Genomic DNA, 16948 nt, shown 5'->3' with positions numbered 1-16948 from the left:
TTTTTGTGTGTGTACCATGGCCTGGAGAGGTTGTAAATGTACAGTCAGATGATAATAAACTTGAACTTGAAATCTTCATGTCAGATGAGGAAATAAGTACCATCTCTTCTGCTCCCCCCCCCCCCCCCCCCCCCCCCCCATGACCCTCACACAGCATGAGCAAGACATAGCCAGTCTGCAGGAGACCATGGGGTTGATCAGCCGGGAGCTGAAGGAGCTGAAAAACTGCATCACGGAACAAGCTGAGCAAACTCTTCAGGAGACTGAGGAGAAGCAGAAAGAGGAAATCGAGGAAAGGGACAAAGTGATAACAAACCTGACCAGTAGGTAAGGGAAGAATAAAGATCAACTTGTGTGCATTTGCCAACATTTCATGATGTCCTAAAGTAGTTTTTTGAACCAATCTTAACTGCTGCCTCCATCTGTTGACTAGGCTGTCTGTGTTTACCAATGTAGAACCATAGAACATTTACAGCAAAGAAACAGGCCCCTTCAGCCCTTCAAGTCTGTGCCAAACCATTTTTTTTGTGTAGTTCCACTGACTTGCACCCAGTCCATAGACCTCCATGCCTCTCTCATCCACATATCTGTCCAAATTCTTCTTAAATGTTAAAGCTGAGCCTGCATTCACCACTTCAGCCGGCAGCTCATTCCACAATTCCACCACTCACTGTGTGAAGAAGTTTCCCCCTCATGTTCCCCTTAAAGTTTTCCCCTTACATTCTTAACCCATGTCCTCTAGTTTGTATCTCACCTACACTCAGTGAAAAAAGCCTATCTACGTTTACTCTGTCTTAATTTTAAATACTTCCATCAAATCTCCCCTCATTCTTCTACACTCCAGGGAATAAAGTCCTAACCTGTTTCACCTTTCCCTGTAACTTAGTTCCTGAAATCCAGGCAACATCTTAGTAAATCTTTGCATTCTTTCTATCTTATTGATGTCTTTCCTATAGTTAGGTGACCAAAACTGCCCACAATTCTCCAAATTTGGCCTCACCAATGTCTTATACAACTTTACCTTAACATCCCAACTCCTATACTCAGTACTTTGATTTATGGAGGCCAATGTTCCAAAAGTTCTCTTTGCAACCCTATCCACCTGTGAGAGCACTTTTAGGGAATTATGTATCTATATTCCCAGATCCCTCTGTTCTACTGCACTCCTCAGTGTGCTACCATTATCATGTATGTCCTTTCTTGGTTTGTCCTTTCAAAATGCTTTTCACGCTTGTCTGCATTAAATTCCATCAGCCATTTTTCAGCCCATTTTCCAGCTGATCCAGATCCCTATACAAACTTTGAAAACCCTCTTCACTGTCCACAACACCTCCAATCTTAGTGTTGTCTGCAAACTTGCTGATCCAATTTACTGCATTATCATCCAGATCATTAAATGAACATTGAAACACGATCAAACCAATTCTGTCAAGCATTTGTGATATTTGGTCGTCATAAATGCAAGAAAATGGGATTCATGTGGATAGGGAAGAAGGTTGGAATGGTCTTAATGGGCTGAAGGGTCTGTTTTTTTGCTTAACGGCTCTCTGGCTCCACAAGTATAGACTAGCAAGCATTGGGCAAAGTTCCAACGTAGACCAAGGGATGTGCCTCTGGTGAAATGCCTGTTTCTTACCCCATGTTCATCAGTAAAACCGATCAGGCCTTTTTCACCTTGTTGCTTGCGGGATCTTGCTGTGCAGAAGCTGGCTGCCACATTTCATTCAGGTACCACCATTCAAAGAACTCCATTGGCTATGGATCTAGCATACCTCTTGACTGAAAGCCAGGCACAAGTGTCAGAGGGCAAATGTCAGATTGAGATTGTGATTGTGAATGACACCTTCAGTGGTCTGGCCTTCTGAATACTCTAGCACTTTTTCTTCTGTCTTTCTCTACCACAGCCATTCGCAACCTTTTGCTGGCTGTGGCCTCCTTTGGATTCTGCTCAAAGTTTATGGGCCCCTTCCCTGTGAAGCAGTCATTTAGTTGGTATCTTCTGTTCTTCTCTCCTACATAAATTTTTTTTAATGATTTCATTTCATGCCCCCCCCCCCCAAATGTGCTGTGGCCCCTTCTGTGGGCCGTATATCCCCCACTGCGAAGGGCTACTCGACTGTGTCCTGTGGACCTCTGCATTGACCACACTGTAGCCCGATAACCCTTCGAACTGTTGTATCCGCCTCCAGGCTCGAAGCAATCGAAGAAGGAAGGAAGAAGGACAGTGAAATTGCTGCGCAGAGCCAGCAGAAGATTAAGTGTTTGGTAAGTAACGTGCCCACCTGCTCTTTGCTAATCGAACCACAGAGGCGGCCCGGCCAGCGACCCGGGTTCGAATCTACTGCTGTCTGTAAGGAGTTTGTACGTTCTCCCTGAGTCCTCCAGGAGGTTAATTGGGTGTCCTTGAGCAGTGTCAATTTCATGAGCCGGTACTGTTCTGTGTTGTTAAAATGAAAAAACACTATGCAGGAGAGGACTATTTGACCCCCTCTTGGTGGAATTACACTCATCTATAGATCGGTGAGCTAACCAATCCATTTACTTGAATGGTTCTCCCACGAGGCTGCATTCCAGAGAAACACCGATCATTTCTCTGAAATAAACAGTTGTGAGTCTTGTTAAAGGGACCTGATGTGAAAAACGGAGTCACATTTCTTCCCATGAGTGCTTCCTGACATGTTGAAAGCTCTCCAGCCTCTTGCTGTGGGCTTGTATCGTATTCTTGTTGTATTTTTTTATTGGATGTCAGTGTTGTTGGCAAGCTGAGAGATTATCACTCTTCAAATGTCTTCAACTGGGTATGTAACACCTCAAGGGCAGTTGAGAGACAATCACATTGCTCTAAAGATTTTTGGGGTAAGGATGGGAAATCATGTATCCCCTAGAGGTTGGACAAGAACAGCAGAATGTCCTTCCTTTCTCTCCAGGCCATTTGTGAATCAGATAAGAACTTAATAGAGGAGGAGTCGGCCATCCGCCATTCAACGTGATCATGACTGATCTAATGATAGACTCATCTCCACCCTTATCCCTTAATTTCCTGACTATGCAAAAAAAATATCCAATCTTGTCTGAAATATATTTATTGAGGTCCTCTCTTCTGCTTCAATGAGCAGCGAATTCTACAGATTCTCCAACTTCTGGGAAAAGCAGTTCCTCCTCATCTCCATCCTAAATTTATTCCCCTGGATCTAGAGGTTATGCCCCCTAGTTCTCGTCTCACTTACCATTGGCAAAAACTTAACCTCTGTCTTTCTTACCTATTCCTTTTATACATTTCTATGATCCCCGCCCACTCATTCTTCTGAATTCCAGCAAGTGCAGTCCCAGTTGATTCAATCTTTCCTCATATGCTAACCACCTCATGTCTGGAATCAGCCTGGTGAACCTTCTCTGCACCGCCAGGGCCAGTACATCCTTCCTCAAATAAGGAGACGAGAGCTGCACGCGGTATTCTAAAATGCAGCCTCGCCAGTACCTTGTACAGTTGCAGCAAAACCTCCCTGCTCCTAAACTCAGTCCCTCTAGCACTGAAGGCCTTCTTGATAGCCTCTACACCTGCAAACTAACCGTTTGCAATTCATGCTCTAGTGCTCCCAAGTTCTTCTTCATAGAAGCATGCTGCAATCGCTTGCCATTAAGTAATAATCTGATCTTCCATTTTTGCTTCCAACGTGAATAATCTTGCATTTATGAACATTGCACTCCATCTGCAAGACCCTTGCCCACTCATTTATCCTATCTATATCTCTCTGAGGACTCTCTGTATCCTCCGCACATTTTGCTTTCCCACTCAATTTTGTGTCATCAGCAAACTTAGATGCACTTCACTCTGTCCCCTCTTCCAGATCTTTTATGTATCTTTTGAAAAGTTGCAGGCCCAGTACCGGCCCGAATGTTTATTTAAAAAAAGATCTTGACATAAGACGAATGGCTGGAGGAACTCAGCAGGTCAGGCAGCATCCCTGGAGGGAAATGGACAGCTGAAGTTTCTACCCTCATGATGTTTAACCAGGCCATAATGGTTAGTGTAGTAGATAGTGCCACGCTGTTACTGTGTAAGCGATCAGGACCTGGGTTTGAATTGTATGTCCTCCCCATGCTTGAGTAGGTTTCCTCTATTTCCTCCCACATTTCAAAAACATACCAGGGTTTGTAGGTCATTTGGGTGTAATTTGGCAGCACAGGCTCATGGGTCGAAAGGCTGTATGTCTAAATTTAAAATTTAATTTAAATGCTTCATTGCAGGAAAATCACCTTCTTTCTATGGAGAAGCGGTACACAGAGTTATTGGATGCTGTCAACAAGGTGAGGGACACCCAGATGGCCACAATCTCCAGCCAGGTCACTTCTGCAGGGACCTCAGACAAAGCTCCAACCAGCCCCAGCCCCCCTTCCCTACCTGATCCCAAAGCACAGCCAGATCCCTCTGAGCCTCAGATTGTGGAGAATGGCCCAGTGGAGAATGGAAGTGTTTAAGAACTTACTTCAACCCCTGGACTGTGGCTTCGCCCCGACTAAAGGACATTTCAAAGAAAAATAAATGTATATTTATAATTTTTTTTCTGGTTACTTTTTCAGAGATTTTTTATTATGTTTGAAATCTGAGCATTGGACATTTTTATGGAGTAGAACACGAGAGTCTGCAGGGACCATGGTTGAAGTAAAAGCACAATGTTGGAGAAACTCAGCAGGTCAAACTGGACTTTACGTAGCAGATATAAAGAGACGTAACCAATGTTTTGGACTTGAGCAAAATGTAGGCAGGTGCCTGATCAAATTAGTAGAGCGAGGGGCAGGGGGAGGAGCACAGCCCCACAGGCTAATAGCGAATAGGTGGATAAGGGATGGAGGGCATACCACTAAGCAGGGGGAGGGGGAAGGGCTCTGTAAATGGAGGGAGGAGACATGGGGCAAAGAGGACAGAGGGACAGGGAAGAGAGGGAGAGCAGGGAGTGGTCTAGCTGAAACCACCTGGCTGGAGAGAGCCCAGGCGGAATATGAGGTGTGGACTCCTCCACTTGATGGGTGGCCCTGGCTTGGCAGTGCATGAGGTCATGGACAGATACGTAGGCATGGGCATTGAAATGGTCGACCACTGGGATCTTCCAGTGGTCATTGATGTGGACAGAGCGAAGGACCTCGACGAAGTGATCTCCCAGTCTCCCTGACGTAGTCCACAACGGGACTACCAAATGCAGTAGCAGACTCCCACGGATTGACAATTGCACGAGGCCATGGACAAACATGGACCAGGTTGTCAAACTCCTTTGCTGTCAGGGCTTTGGGAGAGGGGGCTAGCAGTTATTGGTAGGGCTTAAAAATGGGGTCCCAATTTGAGGTTCAGCATACATGGAGCTCCCCAACAACTGCACCTCAGAAACAGTCCCACCCTCCTCACATTGAACCCTTTGAGAATCAAATTAAGGGATTTGCAAATTTAAGTTCCTGATTCAGCTCATTACTTTTAATGCCACATCATTCCACATATCAGCATGTCATGTGAGATGCGTCCTGCTGGAATAATGAACACGTACTCACATCACTCAAAGTGCTATTGCGTAGACCTTTAAAATTCTCAGCAACATTCTGACCAGCTTAAATCAAGGGAGGACATTGATGCAATATGTCTGGCTGTAAATAGTGTTTTTTTAAATAAATTTGGCTCTCGGATCATTTATTACTTATGTATGTCTTGAACCACAGTACTCCATGTGAAATTACGTTCACTATTAAGCCAGTAGCAATAAAGGAATGTCAAAACTGACCAAAGATATTTTGATGTGTGTTTTAAAAGCAAAAGTCGAAAAGGATGTCATTTTGGAAAGGAAATTATTTTGTAAACAGATTCAATGTAAAATTTTTATATTTTTGTATAATAGTTTGGTGATTAAAAATCTTAAAAATGACTGAAATAGAACACATTTTGCTTTTGATTAATGAGGTTCTCTGTTTGATTGTTTCTTTGTACTGAATTAGAATGATACTGTTCATTTTGCAACATGGATTTAAGAAAGGTCACAAACCCTTTCATTCACCCGGTTTGCAACACAGAAAGAATAAGAGTTCCGTCAATTAAACCTCACATCATGTTCTAACGTGCTCCTAAATACTTTGCAGTTGTCTTACAAAAGACTTGCCAGTGAATTAACAGACATGAAAGTAGGCTAAAGGATTGAGGTGGAGTCTTAAAATGGGAACAAGAGATGGGAAGTTGGAATTTTCAGAGCTTAGAGGGACCTTGGACTCCATAGATCTCTCAAGGTTGTTTCACAGGTTGATAGGATAATTGAGAAGGATTATGTTTGGTTAGTCATGGGATTGATTTCAAGAGTCGTGAGGCAATGTTGCAGCTCTAAAAAAACTCTGGTTAGACCAGACTTGGAATATTATGTTCACTTCTATTCATCTCATTACAGGAAGGATGTAGAAGGTTTGGAGAGGGTGCAAAGGGGATTTACCAGGATGCTATTTGGATTGGAGAATGAGGCAAGGCTAGCAGAGCTTGGGCTTTTTGGAGAGAAGAAGGATGAGAGGTGATTTAATAGAGGTCTGAAAGATTAGGAGAGGAATCGATAGGGTGGACAGCCAGCACCTTTTTTCCTTGTGGTGAGAGTAGAAAACACATCTTTTCAAGGTGATGAGAGGTGATTACACAGAGAACACTGGGTGCCTGGAATGCATTGCCTAGGGTGGTACAATAGGGACATGGATGTCATAAAAATACAGTGTTAAGGAAGTGAGGTGGGGAAGGTTTGGATTGTTGAGTAGGTTTATAGAGGTCGGCACAACATCAAAGGCAGAAGGACCTGTGCTGTGGTGTGCTGTTATGTTCTGTGTTTAAGTTCTTTCGGACTTCAGCTGGGGCAGTGGCTGCCAGTGGGTTTTGCAATTAAACCTGTGGATGGATGAGATGTTTCAATGTAAGGTGTGCAAAGAACATGGAGGAATACAGGAGTTGTGAAAGCACAGTGGCCAGATAGAAATGATGAATGGCGATGGATATGTTCAGAGGTGATGACCATGTTATGAAGTGATCTTGTCTGCTCACAAGTTTGTGTTGGAATCCAGAAATGGCAGCATGAAGTGACGAGGTGTGAGCCAATCTTCTTTTCTTTGGCTTGGCTTCATGGATGAAGATTTATGGAGGGGTAAATGTCCACGTCAGCTGCAGGCTCGTTTGTGGCTGACAAGTCCGATGCGGGACAGGCAGACACGGTTGCAGCAGTTGCAGGGGAAAATTGGTTGGTTGGGGTTGGGTGTTGGGTTTTTCCTCCTTTGTCTTTTGTCAGTGAGGTGGGCTCTGCGGTCTTCTTCAAAGGAGGCTGCTGTCTGCTGAATTGTAAGGCGCCAAAATGCACGGTTTGAGGCGATATCAGCCCACTGGCGGTGGTCAATGTGGCAGGCACCAAGAGATTTCTTTAGGCAGTCCTTGTACCTCTTCTTTGGTGCACCTCTGATACGATGGCCAGTGGAGAGCTCGCCATATAACACAATCTTGGGAAGGCGATGGTCCTCCATTCTGGAGACGTGACCTACCCAGCGCAGTTGGATCTTCAACAGCGTCGATGCTGTCGGCCTCTGCTATCTCGAGTACTTCGATGTTAGGGATGAAGTCGCTCCAATGAATGTTGAGGATGGAGCGGAAACAACGCTGGTGGAAGTGTTCTAGGAGCCGTAGGTGATGCCGGTAGAGGACCCATGATTCGGAGCCGAACAGGAGTGTGAGTATGACAACGGCTCTGTATACGCTTATCTTTGTGAGGTTTTTCAATTGGTTGTTTTTCCAGACTCTTTTGTGTAGTCTTCCAAAGGCGCTATTTGTCTTGGCGAGTCTGTTGTCTATCTCATTGTCGATCCTTGCATCTGATGAAATGGTGCAGCCGAGATAGGTAAACTGGTTAATGTGATGTCAAATGATGATTCGTGTCTCCACCTTGTATGGACAACACGTGTCTCCATCTTGTGATGTCACATGCAATGGCCACCATTTTGTGTGGTGATACCTGCAGCCACCATCTTGTGAGAGTGAACAAGAACAGAAAATGCACATACTTTACCAAACCTGGCCCCCGAATGAAGCATTTCTGACATCAGCATGGCTTCTCAAATAGATACTCAAAATATGATGTCAATCTGCACAATTTTTCTTCAATTAATGCAACCTACAGCAACAAATAGACAATGTCCAGAAATTGTAAAGTGTCTAAATCTTCAAGTTAAAGCTGTGTGGTGTGGATGAAATGCACTTGTTTTGTGAAAGGCCCCTTTTGGAGACGTATTCTCAGCCTGCAGAGCCAAGGGATCGTGCACCAAGGATAATCCTTGCACATTAACGGGGAGGAAGGGACAAATGTGAACAGGGTGAGGCCTTGCACTTGTAATTAAAAATGCTCACATTGCTGTCTCACATCATGGGGCATTTTATTCACATGCTCAGAGCCATCTTCTCAAAGGCATTGTGCTCACCTTGGGCACAGCACCGCAGCAGACGTTGCCGGGGGGGTTGGGGGGGGTGGTGGAGATTGAGGCAGGGGCAGGGTTATGAGGAGAGCAATCATTAGGCCGGGAGGGAGAATGGACCAGCGGGCTGAATCTTGCCAGGGTATGGATCAATGAGGGGGCATCAGCATGAAATGGCTTGAGGGACGTCAAGTCAAATTTATTGTCATCTGACGAGACAGTGTTCTCTGATCCTCGGTGCAAAAATGTGCAGATACGCAACCAGTCATAACACATGCACAGACAAACAGTACACATGCAGGACAAGTATTCACATACAGTATACAAATAAATAAATATATATTGTTTCATGAATATGAGCGTCCCAGATGGTTAGTATTAAGCAGTTCGGCATTCTCACTGCCCGTAGGAAGAAGCTGTTTCTCACCCTGGTGGCGTATGCGTACTTTTTGGTGATTGGAACTAATATAAATTGTTATTTTAAAAACTACATTCATTTTAAAAATCTATTTTATTTATTGAAAACCAAGTAATAACCACAATTGTGTAATTGAAATATTAACAAATTATCATAAACATTCTTGGTTACCGAGAAAAAACTTAAAAGAAACTACAAGAAATCCTAAAGCAAAAACCCCCTTAATTACCCTAACCGTCCAAACCTTACCCCTCCCCTGAACCAAATTCCAAACCACTTATCCCCCCTAAATAGCAAAAGAAACGACAAAAAAACTAAGAAAGAAATAGATAAGGAGAATAACTCACATCATTCAAAAGGAGGTAATTTTACTTTAGATGTGTATTTTTTAATAATTATATAAAACTTTTATGGATGTAAGAGTAGAAACATGTATGTAATATTTTATCATGTCTTGCAGCTGTCAAAGATCTGAGCTTTATCCTATGTGGCCCTAACGTTAAGCATGACACTTCATTTTACACTGGGAATGGATGGGGCAGAGCTCTAGTATTTAAAATAAGATCTGTTTTAAAGTGTTTGTATCTGACCTACTCTAACAAACCTTTGCCAGTTTATCTCCAAAAAACATATCTATATACTCTGTCACAGTAGTAACTACACAAAAATGCAGGAGGAGCTCAGCAAGTCTCTCAGCATCCATAGGATTATATAACCAACATTTTTGGCCTGAGCCCTTCGCCAAGGTATCAAGGGCTCAGGCCTGTAACGATGGCTATTTATCTTTACCTCTCATGGGCACTGTGTGGCCTGCTGATCTCCTCCAGCATTTTTGTGATTTTATTAAAAGCAGAGGCACAGTTTGATCTTTTCTAACATCAACTCCACTACTTTAAAAAAAATATCTTTCTGGTACGTCATTCAGATAACCAGAGGAAGTGTGGAAGATAACATCAGCTCTCCACCGCCCCAGCTCAGAACTAGAGTGCCTTCACAGTAAAATCTGACTGACGAATAAAATTAATTATAGTAACACCCTGCCTACCTGTTCTTCAAGTCAGACTTAACCCCAAATCATCTTCTCAAGTGCTGTTGATGGCTGGAGGTTCTCTTTCTACGGCCGTGCTGAGCTAGACTTGTCTGCCTAGAAGCATGGCTTATAATCCAACTTACACCAACTTCCAGGTTGTCCACAGGAGCAGAGAGATCGAAAATGTATACAGTAACTTCTGCAGTCACCAGCGGCACAGCACAGATCACCAAGGGAAACGAGGTAAGGAATCATTCACCACATAGAGGATTTATACCTGAATAAAAACGAGACAATTTCACTTTAGACGTGTACTCTATAGACCACTTTCAATTGCAACAAACAGTGTCGTGAACAAAAGGAGGTCACATTAGTCAGATTACAAATAGGGTCCCACACCTCATCCCAGAATGAAAGATTCAAATCGTGTTCCCAATCATTCTTGATTTTAATTAATGAGGCTGTCCTTAAATCAAGCAAATTTTATAAATATAAGATATTAAACCTTTATGCGAAAGTTGTGCATCAAGAATGTTTGCCTCAGGAATCCACAGAAAGCCAGAGGGATCTGAGATTGAACAAAATGTCTAACTTGTAAATATCTAAAAAAAAGATGTGTTTGGTCAGTTAAAATTTTACCACCAATTGTTCAAAGGGAGCAAAATTGTTTAGAATTAAAAAAAGGTGTTTAAAACATTTAATACCCAATCTGAGCCAGTCATTAAAGGTGATATCTTGTAAAGAAGATGGAAAAAAAGTGATTGGATATAATAGGGCTATTTGTGAATAGCTGAAATTCACAAAACTGCTCATATTCTCAAACTATGTCTAATATCAGATTATCAGTTATCTTATAGTTTATCAGTTATTTTATTTTGAATAATATATAACTGTACTATTTAAGTATTTATAATGTATAATATAAACACCAATAAAATTAGTTTAAAAAGATAAACAGGAGTAGTTTACAAAGCGGTTTGCATCCCAGGATGCTGCATTCAACATTTGATCCTTTTATTGCCATGTAAATAACACCAAAAAAATATACTTATACACGATATTCAGCTTTGCCTGCTCTAAGGCAAAGAGTCAACATTAGCGTAGCCCGGCGCCCCATAAAATATGAGAAAACAAAAGAGAGCCCCTTTGGAGACACTGAGTGTCCGTGGATTCACCAACCGCAGCCTCTGCAACCATGCAGATTCATCGGCCACCCGAGCTCCAGACCCAAACCTCCGACATGATCAGGAAGCCCTCGGCCCTTCGGGAGCCTTTCTTGCCTTTAGCACCCTCTCTAATCTCGTTTCTGATACCTGGTTCCCATGAGCCAGTTTCCAGCGGCCTCTGGACTGCCGTGAGTCCTTTGAACACGCTGCCAACAGCCTGCAGCCTAAAAGGCCATAAGGATACAAGGCATAGGAGCAGAAATCGGCTTTTCAGCCCCCACCATTCAATTATCATCTGATCCTATCCCCCATTCAGCCCCATTCCCTGCCCTTCTCCCCATACCTGTTAGGACCCTGGCTAATCAAGAACATCTCAATGACCTGATTTGACTACAACCCCCTGGGGAAAAAATTCCACAGATTTACCACCCTCTGGCTTGAAGTAGACACCCTTCAATCCTGAAGTTGTGCCCTTTTGTCCAAGGCTTTCCCACCGTGGGAAACAACTTTTCTACGTCTGTTCTGTCCATGCTTTTCAACATTCAAAATGTTTCAATAAGATCCGCCATCATTCTCACAAATTCCAACGAATTCAAGTCAAAATCCATTAAACACTCCTCATATGAAAACCCTTTCAATCCTGGAATCATCCTTGTGAACCTCCTCTAAACCCTCTCCAACGTTAGCACATCATTTCTTAAATGAGAAGCCCAAATCTGCTCACAGAATTGTGCAAGGTCTCACCAGTGCCTTATGAAGCCTCAACATTACTTTTATATTCTATTCCTCTTGAATGCCAGCAAGGACTCAACATGCAAGTTTATCTTCAGGGTGTCCTGAACATGAACTCTCAGGTCCCTTTGTATCTGGATATTTTCAATTTTCACCCCATTTAGAAAATTGTCTGCTTTTTATTTCTTCTACCAAAGTGAATGACCATACACTTTCTGACATTGTATTTCATTTACCACTCCTCTGCCCATCTCCAACTTTTCCACAGCACTACCTGTTTACCTGTTCCTCCTCCTATATAACCATATAACAATTACAGTACAGAAACAGGCCATTTGGCCCCTCTAGTCTGCACCAATTTAAATGAACTCCACTAGACCCACCAACCTGGTCCCTGTCTATAATCCTCCAATCCCCTCACATCCTGTGCTCATGACAAAATTGACCCTGCTATAACCACCTCTTCTGGAAGGTCATTCCGCTCAGCCACAACTTCTCCGAGTGAAGAAGCTTCCTCTCATGTTACTGCTAAACTTTTTCCCCCTAACCCTTAACATGACCCCTTGTTCCAATCTCACCTACCCTCAATGGGAAGAGCCTATTCACATCTACTCTGTCTATCCCCCATTCATTCATTCCATAATCTGAAACATAAAAAGAAGCTTCCATCACACCAAGCCCTGTGGACCACCACTAGCCTGTATAAGTCCTTCAGTCACCTTCCTGTAGGGTTATCTCCCAGGCTTCTCCTACCCAGTGGGTGAGATACCCATGTTTCTGGCGCCCTACACAATCCACTGCTGTCCAGAGTATGCAACCCTTCACAGTCCTCTGCATAGCACAAACGCTGCCATTCAGTGGTTAAAAAAAAAGCACGGTCAGCTCCTCTAGCAGGCCTGTATGGAACCATCGGGATCACAACCGGCCAGTTGGACCTTGTAGAGCAGCCCTGTGTCTCCACTACTCGCTCTCTCGAGTCCACATCAGTGGCAGCACTGCCTCTACAGTAATGCATCCATTTCAGGACTTATCAAATGGCTGTGAATTAAAACTGCAGATGCTGAAATACTGCAATAAAATCTGGAAAGCCAGGCGTCATCTGTGGAACAAGAAGCCGGGTTTTGCTATTGAAACATTAACTCCCACTGCTCTTCCCACGGAATGCTGCCTTGACCTGCAGCTTTCAGGATTTGTGCCTTTATTTCATAAAAGACTTGGTTTCTGTCCCACTTGATGGGGAGAGGCTCGTCGTACTGGGACCGTCTCTGTTGTCAGATGGGGAGAAAGTTTTTAAAATGATTGACAAAAAAAATTAATTGGGAAGAAGAGTGGTGCAGAACTTTGGTCAGTGTTAATCTGTGCAGACCAGAGAGCGGAAGCAGGTTAAAATCTATCTGCCTAAAACCCAGAAGTATTCCATTGATATTGAATTGCATTAAATTTGGTCTTTGTCCTTTAATGTTAGAAAATTCAGTGCCAGTGACCTGGCTTCGAATCTGGCACTGTCTATAAGGAGTTTGTACATTTCCCCCAGTGTTTGCTGTGATTTGCTCTGGTTTCGTTCCACCCTCGAAAACCTACAAGGTTTGTAGGTCATTTGGTGAATTTGGGCAACACAGGCTCCTGGGCCAGAAGATTCAAGATTATTTTTTTCATTGTCATGTAATAAAAGAGAAAATATATAAGATGAAATGTCCTTTAGTCCGCTGTAAGGCAGTCAAAGAATCACTATCAGCCAGTCTCCAGCAGTACGTAGCCTGATGTGTGTCCCTTGACTGCAGTCGCCTGCAGCCTACGTGGGTTCCTAAAGTCACCACAGCCCACTGCCTGTGTGTTCTTCAGCCTCAGAACCCCTTGCTGGTCCGCCACCAATTCACGGTCCCATAGGTCATCGCCTGTGCCTCTTCCCGAACGGGGTGGGGGGGGGGTGGTGGGTCTACCTGTTTTCTGGTGCCCTGCTTCCCTAGAGTCTGCAACCCCTCGAGGCCGGTGCTGATCACAGTAGGAGCCGCCATCTTGGGCCCATGAATGAACTCCACCTGTCCTGCCTTGAGTTGCCCTGTACCATCCCTGTGATAACTTCAACCAATTTTGCACATGAAGTAAGTATTTTTTAAAGTGTAAACATACAGCACGGTAACAAGCCCTTTCGGCCCACTAGCCCTTGCTGTCCAATTACACCCAATTAACCTGCAACTCCCGCCTGTACTGAAAAAGGGGAGGATACTGGAACACCCAGAGGAAACCTACGCAGGTCACGGGCAAAACGTACAACCTTCTTACAGACAGTACCAGATGCAAACCCAGTGTCACTGTAGTAATGCTGTCTAACTGTGACTCTGTTCTTTCAAAACCTGCATGTAAACATTATCTAAATTCCAGAACTAATCTAAAATCCAATGGTCCCGAGGGTGTTACATTTTTGACTTGGGACAGGGGAACTTTCAGAAGGTAATTCACAAAATAAACATACAAATAAGGCTGTGGGAAAAGGGTTGGGACATAGAGTTAAGTGAGATTCAAGACACAGGTCTGACCTGATGGCTTGAATGTCACAAGTCACTGAAACGAGCAACATCTATCAATCTGTCATATTTGACCTTGAGGTCGACAGGGTCCTGAAAGGAATGATGGGAGATGGGGAATGGATAGTAAAGGGGAAAGCTAAGGGTAGGACAAGACCCAGTGGGTTGGCAGATCAATGTGGCTGGGCCACAAGGCTAACACCTCCGGTGTTTATCACGTTGAACCTTTGGACAGTACTTACGGTAAAATCCCTGCTATCTAGAATTCAAGGCACCAGCAGCCTCGAGAAACCGGCAAAAAAAATCACAAAAAAAATAGATAAAGGAATCAAAAGTTTAAAATTGGCATCTCCTAGCAGTTAGTTCATCTATCACACACAAGCAATCTCAATTTAGCAACTGGTAAATACGCTTATCCGACATCTATCAATCCCCATCGGTACCAGATACCGTGGGTTTTACTGCATTTGGATTTCCCCGATCTCCTTTTGAAGAAATCTCCTCCAGTAATTAAATACCCCTCTCCTCTTTCGAACATAGTCCTTTTGAACTGAATAAGTGCAGGATTTGCAAAGGAGCCAGGCTTCTCCCAACCTGCAACTACCTCCTCTTTGATGCCAGCCACTCGCCCTGTGACACCAATGAAGATTTCACCTTCAAAGAAGACATTGAAAACATCTTTGAGTGTTTTTAACTAAATAATATTTGAGGCAGCACCTTGGCAAAGTTCTACAGAGGTGTGGTGGAAAGTGTGCTGACCAGCTGCATTACAATCCAGTATGGGAACACCCTGAAGTGCCAGTTGATGAAGTAGACAAAGACGATGTGGTCAAACAATAATCATGGCTTTTATTAGCAGAAACTCATGGTATAATAATGAAAGACAATAGGTGCATACACAGTTATATCCAAGGGGAGTGTCCTTAACAGTAGAGATAATGCACAGCCAATGTTAGTACAGCAAGGCTCGCCAGAGGGGAGACAGACAGCTTGGCAGACATTCACCACACACCCATACCCCTGAGCACAAAGCCCAGCAAAAGACAGTAGACAAAGCCCAGGGCATCACAGACCAAACCTTCCCCACCATTGAGAACATCTACAGCAATCGCTGCCGTTGGAGAGCAGCAGCAATCATCAAAGATCCACACCACCCACCACATGCTCTGTCTCTCGCTGCTGCCATTGGGCAAGAGGTGTCGGTGCCAAAAGACTCACACCACCAGGTTCAGGAATAGCTGCTCCCCTTCCACCATTAGACTCCTCAATGACAAACTCAATTAGGGACTCATTTAAGGACTCCACACATGATTTATTATTGAATATTTATTTTCTGTATTGCAGTCACTTTGTTTGCACTCATTCTATGTTTACACACCTCTCATTTGTACATGTTTCTTTCATTGAGTACAAATTGTGCCTGGCTCACAGGTAAAAGGAATCTCAGACTTGTATGTGATGTCATGTATGTACTCTGACAATAAATCTGAAATCTGAACTTAATCTCGCTGAGGCTACAAAATGATAATTAGTTCATATGCTCAAGTAAAGTGCAGTGCTGGTACAACAGTCCAACAATTTTTAAAGGCACATTCTTATTTATAAAGACTACACATGCCTCTACAACTTCAAGCATCTCTCCCTTGATGCCAGAAGCATCTCTGAAATAATTCTCGTCCAGAACTGTTATACTTGAAAAAAAATTTAATTTAGACCTACAGCACGGCAACAGGCCCTTTCAGCCCACAAGCCTGTACTGCCCAATTACACCCAAATGATCTACCACAGTGGTTTTCAAACTTTTTCTTTCCACTCACATCCCACCTCAAGTAATCCCTATGCCATCGGTGCTCTGTGATTAATAAGGGATTAGTTAAGGTGGGACGTGAGTGGGAAGGGAAAGTTGAGAACCACTGCTCAAGACCCAATTGTTACCAAAATATTTTGCATGACAAAAATTGTCATTTGGAGTTCTGAAACCATGCACATAACGAGACTATTATGTATGGTTAAAACAGTGGTTTTCAACTTTTTTTCCTTTCCACTCATATCCCACCTTCAGTAATCCCTATGCCATGGGTCCTCTGTGATTAATAAGGGATTGCTGAAGGTGGGATGTGAGCAGGAAGAAAAAGTTTGAAAACCACTCATCAACCCCGCTGTTTAGATCCCTCTGTTTCCACCCCTCGGCATGTTTTTGATAATGAGTTTGCTGTCATATACATTGTACAATGTATGTATACACTTGTGGTGAATGTCTGCCAAGCTGCCTGTCTCCCCTCTGGCGAGCCTTGCTGTACTAACATTGGCTGTGCATTATCTCTACTGTTAAGGACACTCCCCTTGGATATAACTGTATATGCACCTATTGTCTTTCATTATTGTACCATGAGTTTCTGCTAATAAAAGCCATGATTATTGTTTGACCACATCGTCTTTGTCTACTTCATCAACTGGCACTTCAACACTGAAATTCTTTCTGAAGCCGAACAGGTACTTCATGGGAAAACATAACCATGGTATACATTAAATTAAATTGAAAAGAGATAGATTCAGTTACCATAGTGCAAGAATAAAAAGTGACGCTACAAGCACTGCATCCTCTTGAGGCGCT

The 16948-nt window shown here is 43.4% G+C and overlaps 2 protein-coding genes across 6 annotated transcripts in view; both read left to right on the top strand.

Moving 5' to 3' along the window:
- LOC138758445 (ras GTPase-activating protein nGAP-like) overlaps window positions 1–5920 on the top strand; it is an 84635-nt gene extending 78715 nt beyond the window's left edge. For all 4 annotated transcript variants that reach the window (XM_069927361.1, XM_069927362.1, XM_069927363.1 and 1 more), the window contains 3 exons: window positions 155–327; window positions 2190–2265; window positions 4249–5920. In XM_069927361.1, coding sequence (XP_069783462.1) covers window positions 155–327; window positions 2190–2265; window positions 4249–4479 — 480 coding nt within the window. In that variant the 3' untranslated portion in view covers window positions 4480–5920. The remainder of the gene's footprint in view (window positions 1–154; window positions 328–2189; window positions 2266–4248) is intronic.
- Window positions 5921–9937: 4017 nt separating this feature from the next.
- LOC138756442 (uncharacterized) overlaps window positions 9938–16948 on the top strand; it is a 31918-nt gene continuing 24907 nt past the window's right edge. For both annotated transcript variants that reach the window (XM_069922935.1, XM_069922934.1), the window contains exon 1: window positions 9938–10154. In XM_069922935.1, the coding sequence (XP_069779036.1) occupies window positions 10034–10154 (121 nt within the window). In that variant the 5' untranslated portion in view covers window positions 9938–10033. The remainder of the gene's footprint in view (window positions 10155–16948) is intronic.

This window comes from Narcine bancroftii, chromosome 3 (assembly GCF_036971445.1).
Source record: "Narcine bancroftii isolate sNarBan1 chromosome 3, sNarBan1.hap1, whole genome shotgun sequence".
Taxonomy (NCBI): Eukaryota; Metazoa; Chordata; class Chondrichthyes; order Torpediniformes; family Narcinidae; genus Narcine; species Narcine bancroftii.
This window is presented reverse-complemented; position numbering and strand designations above follow the sequence as displayed.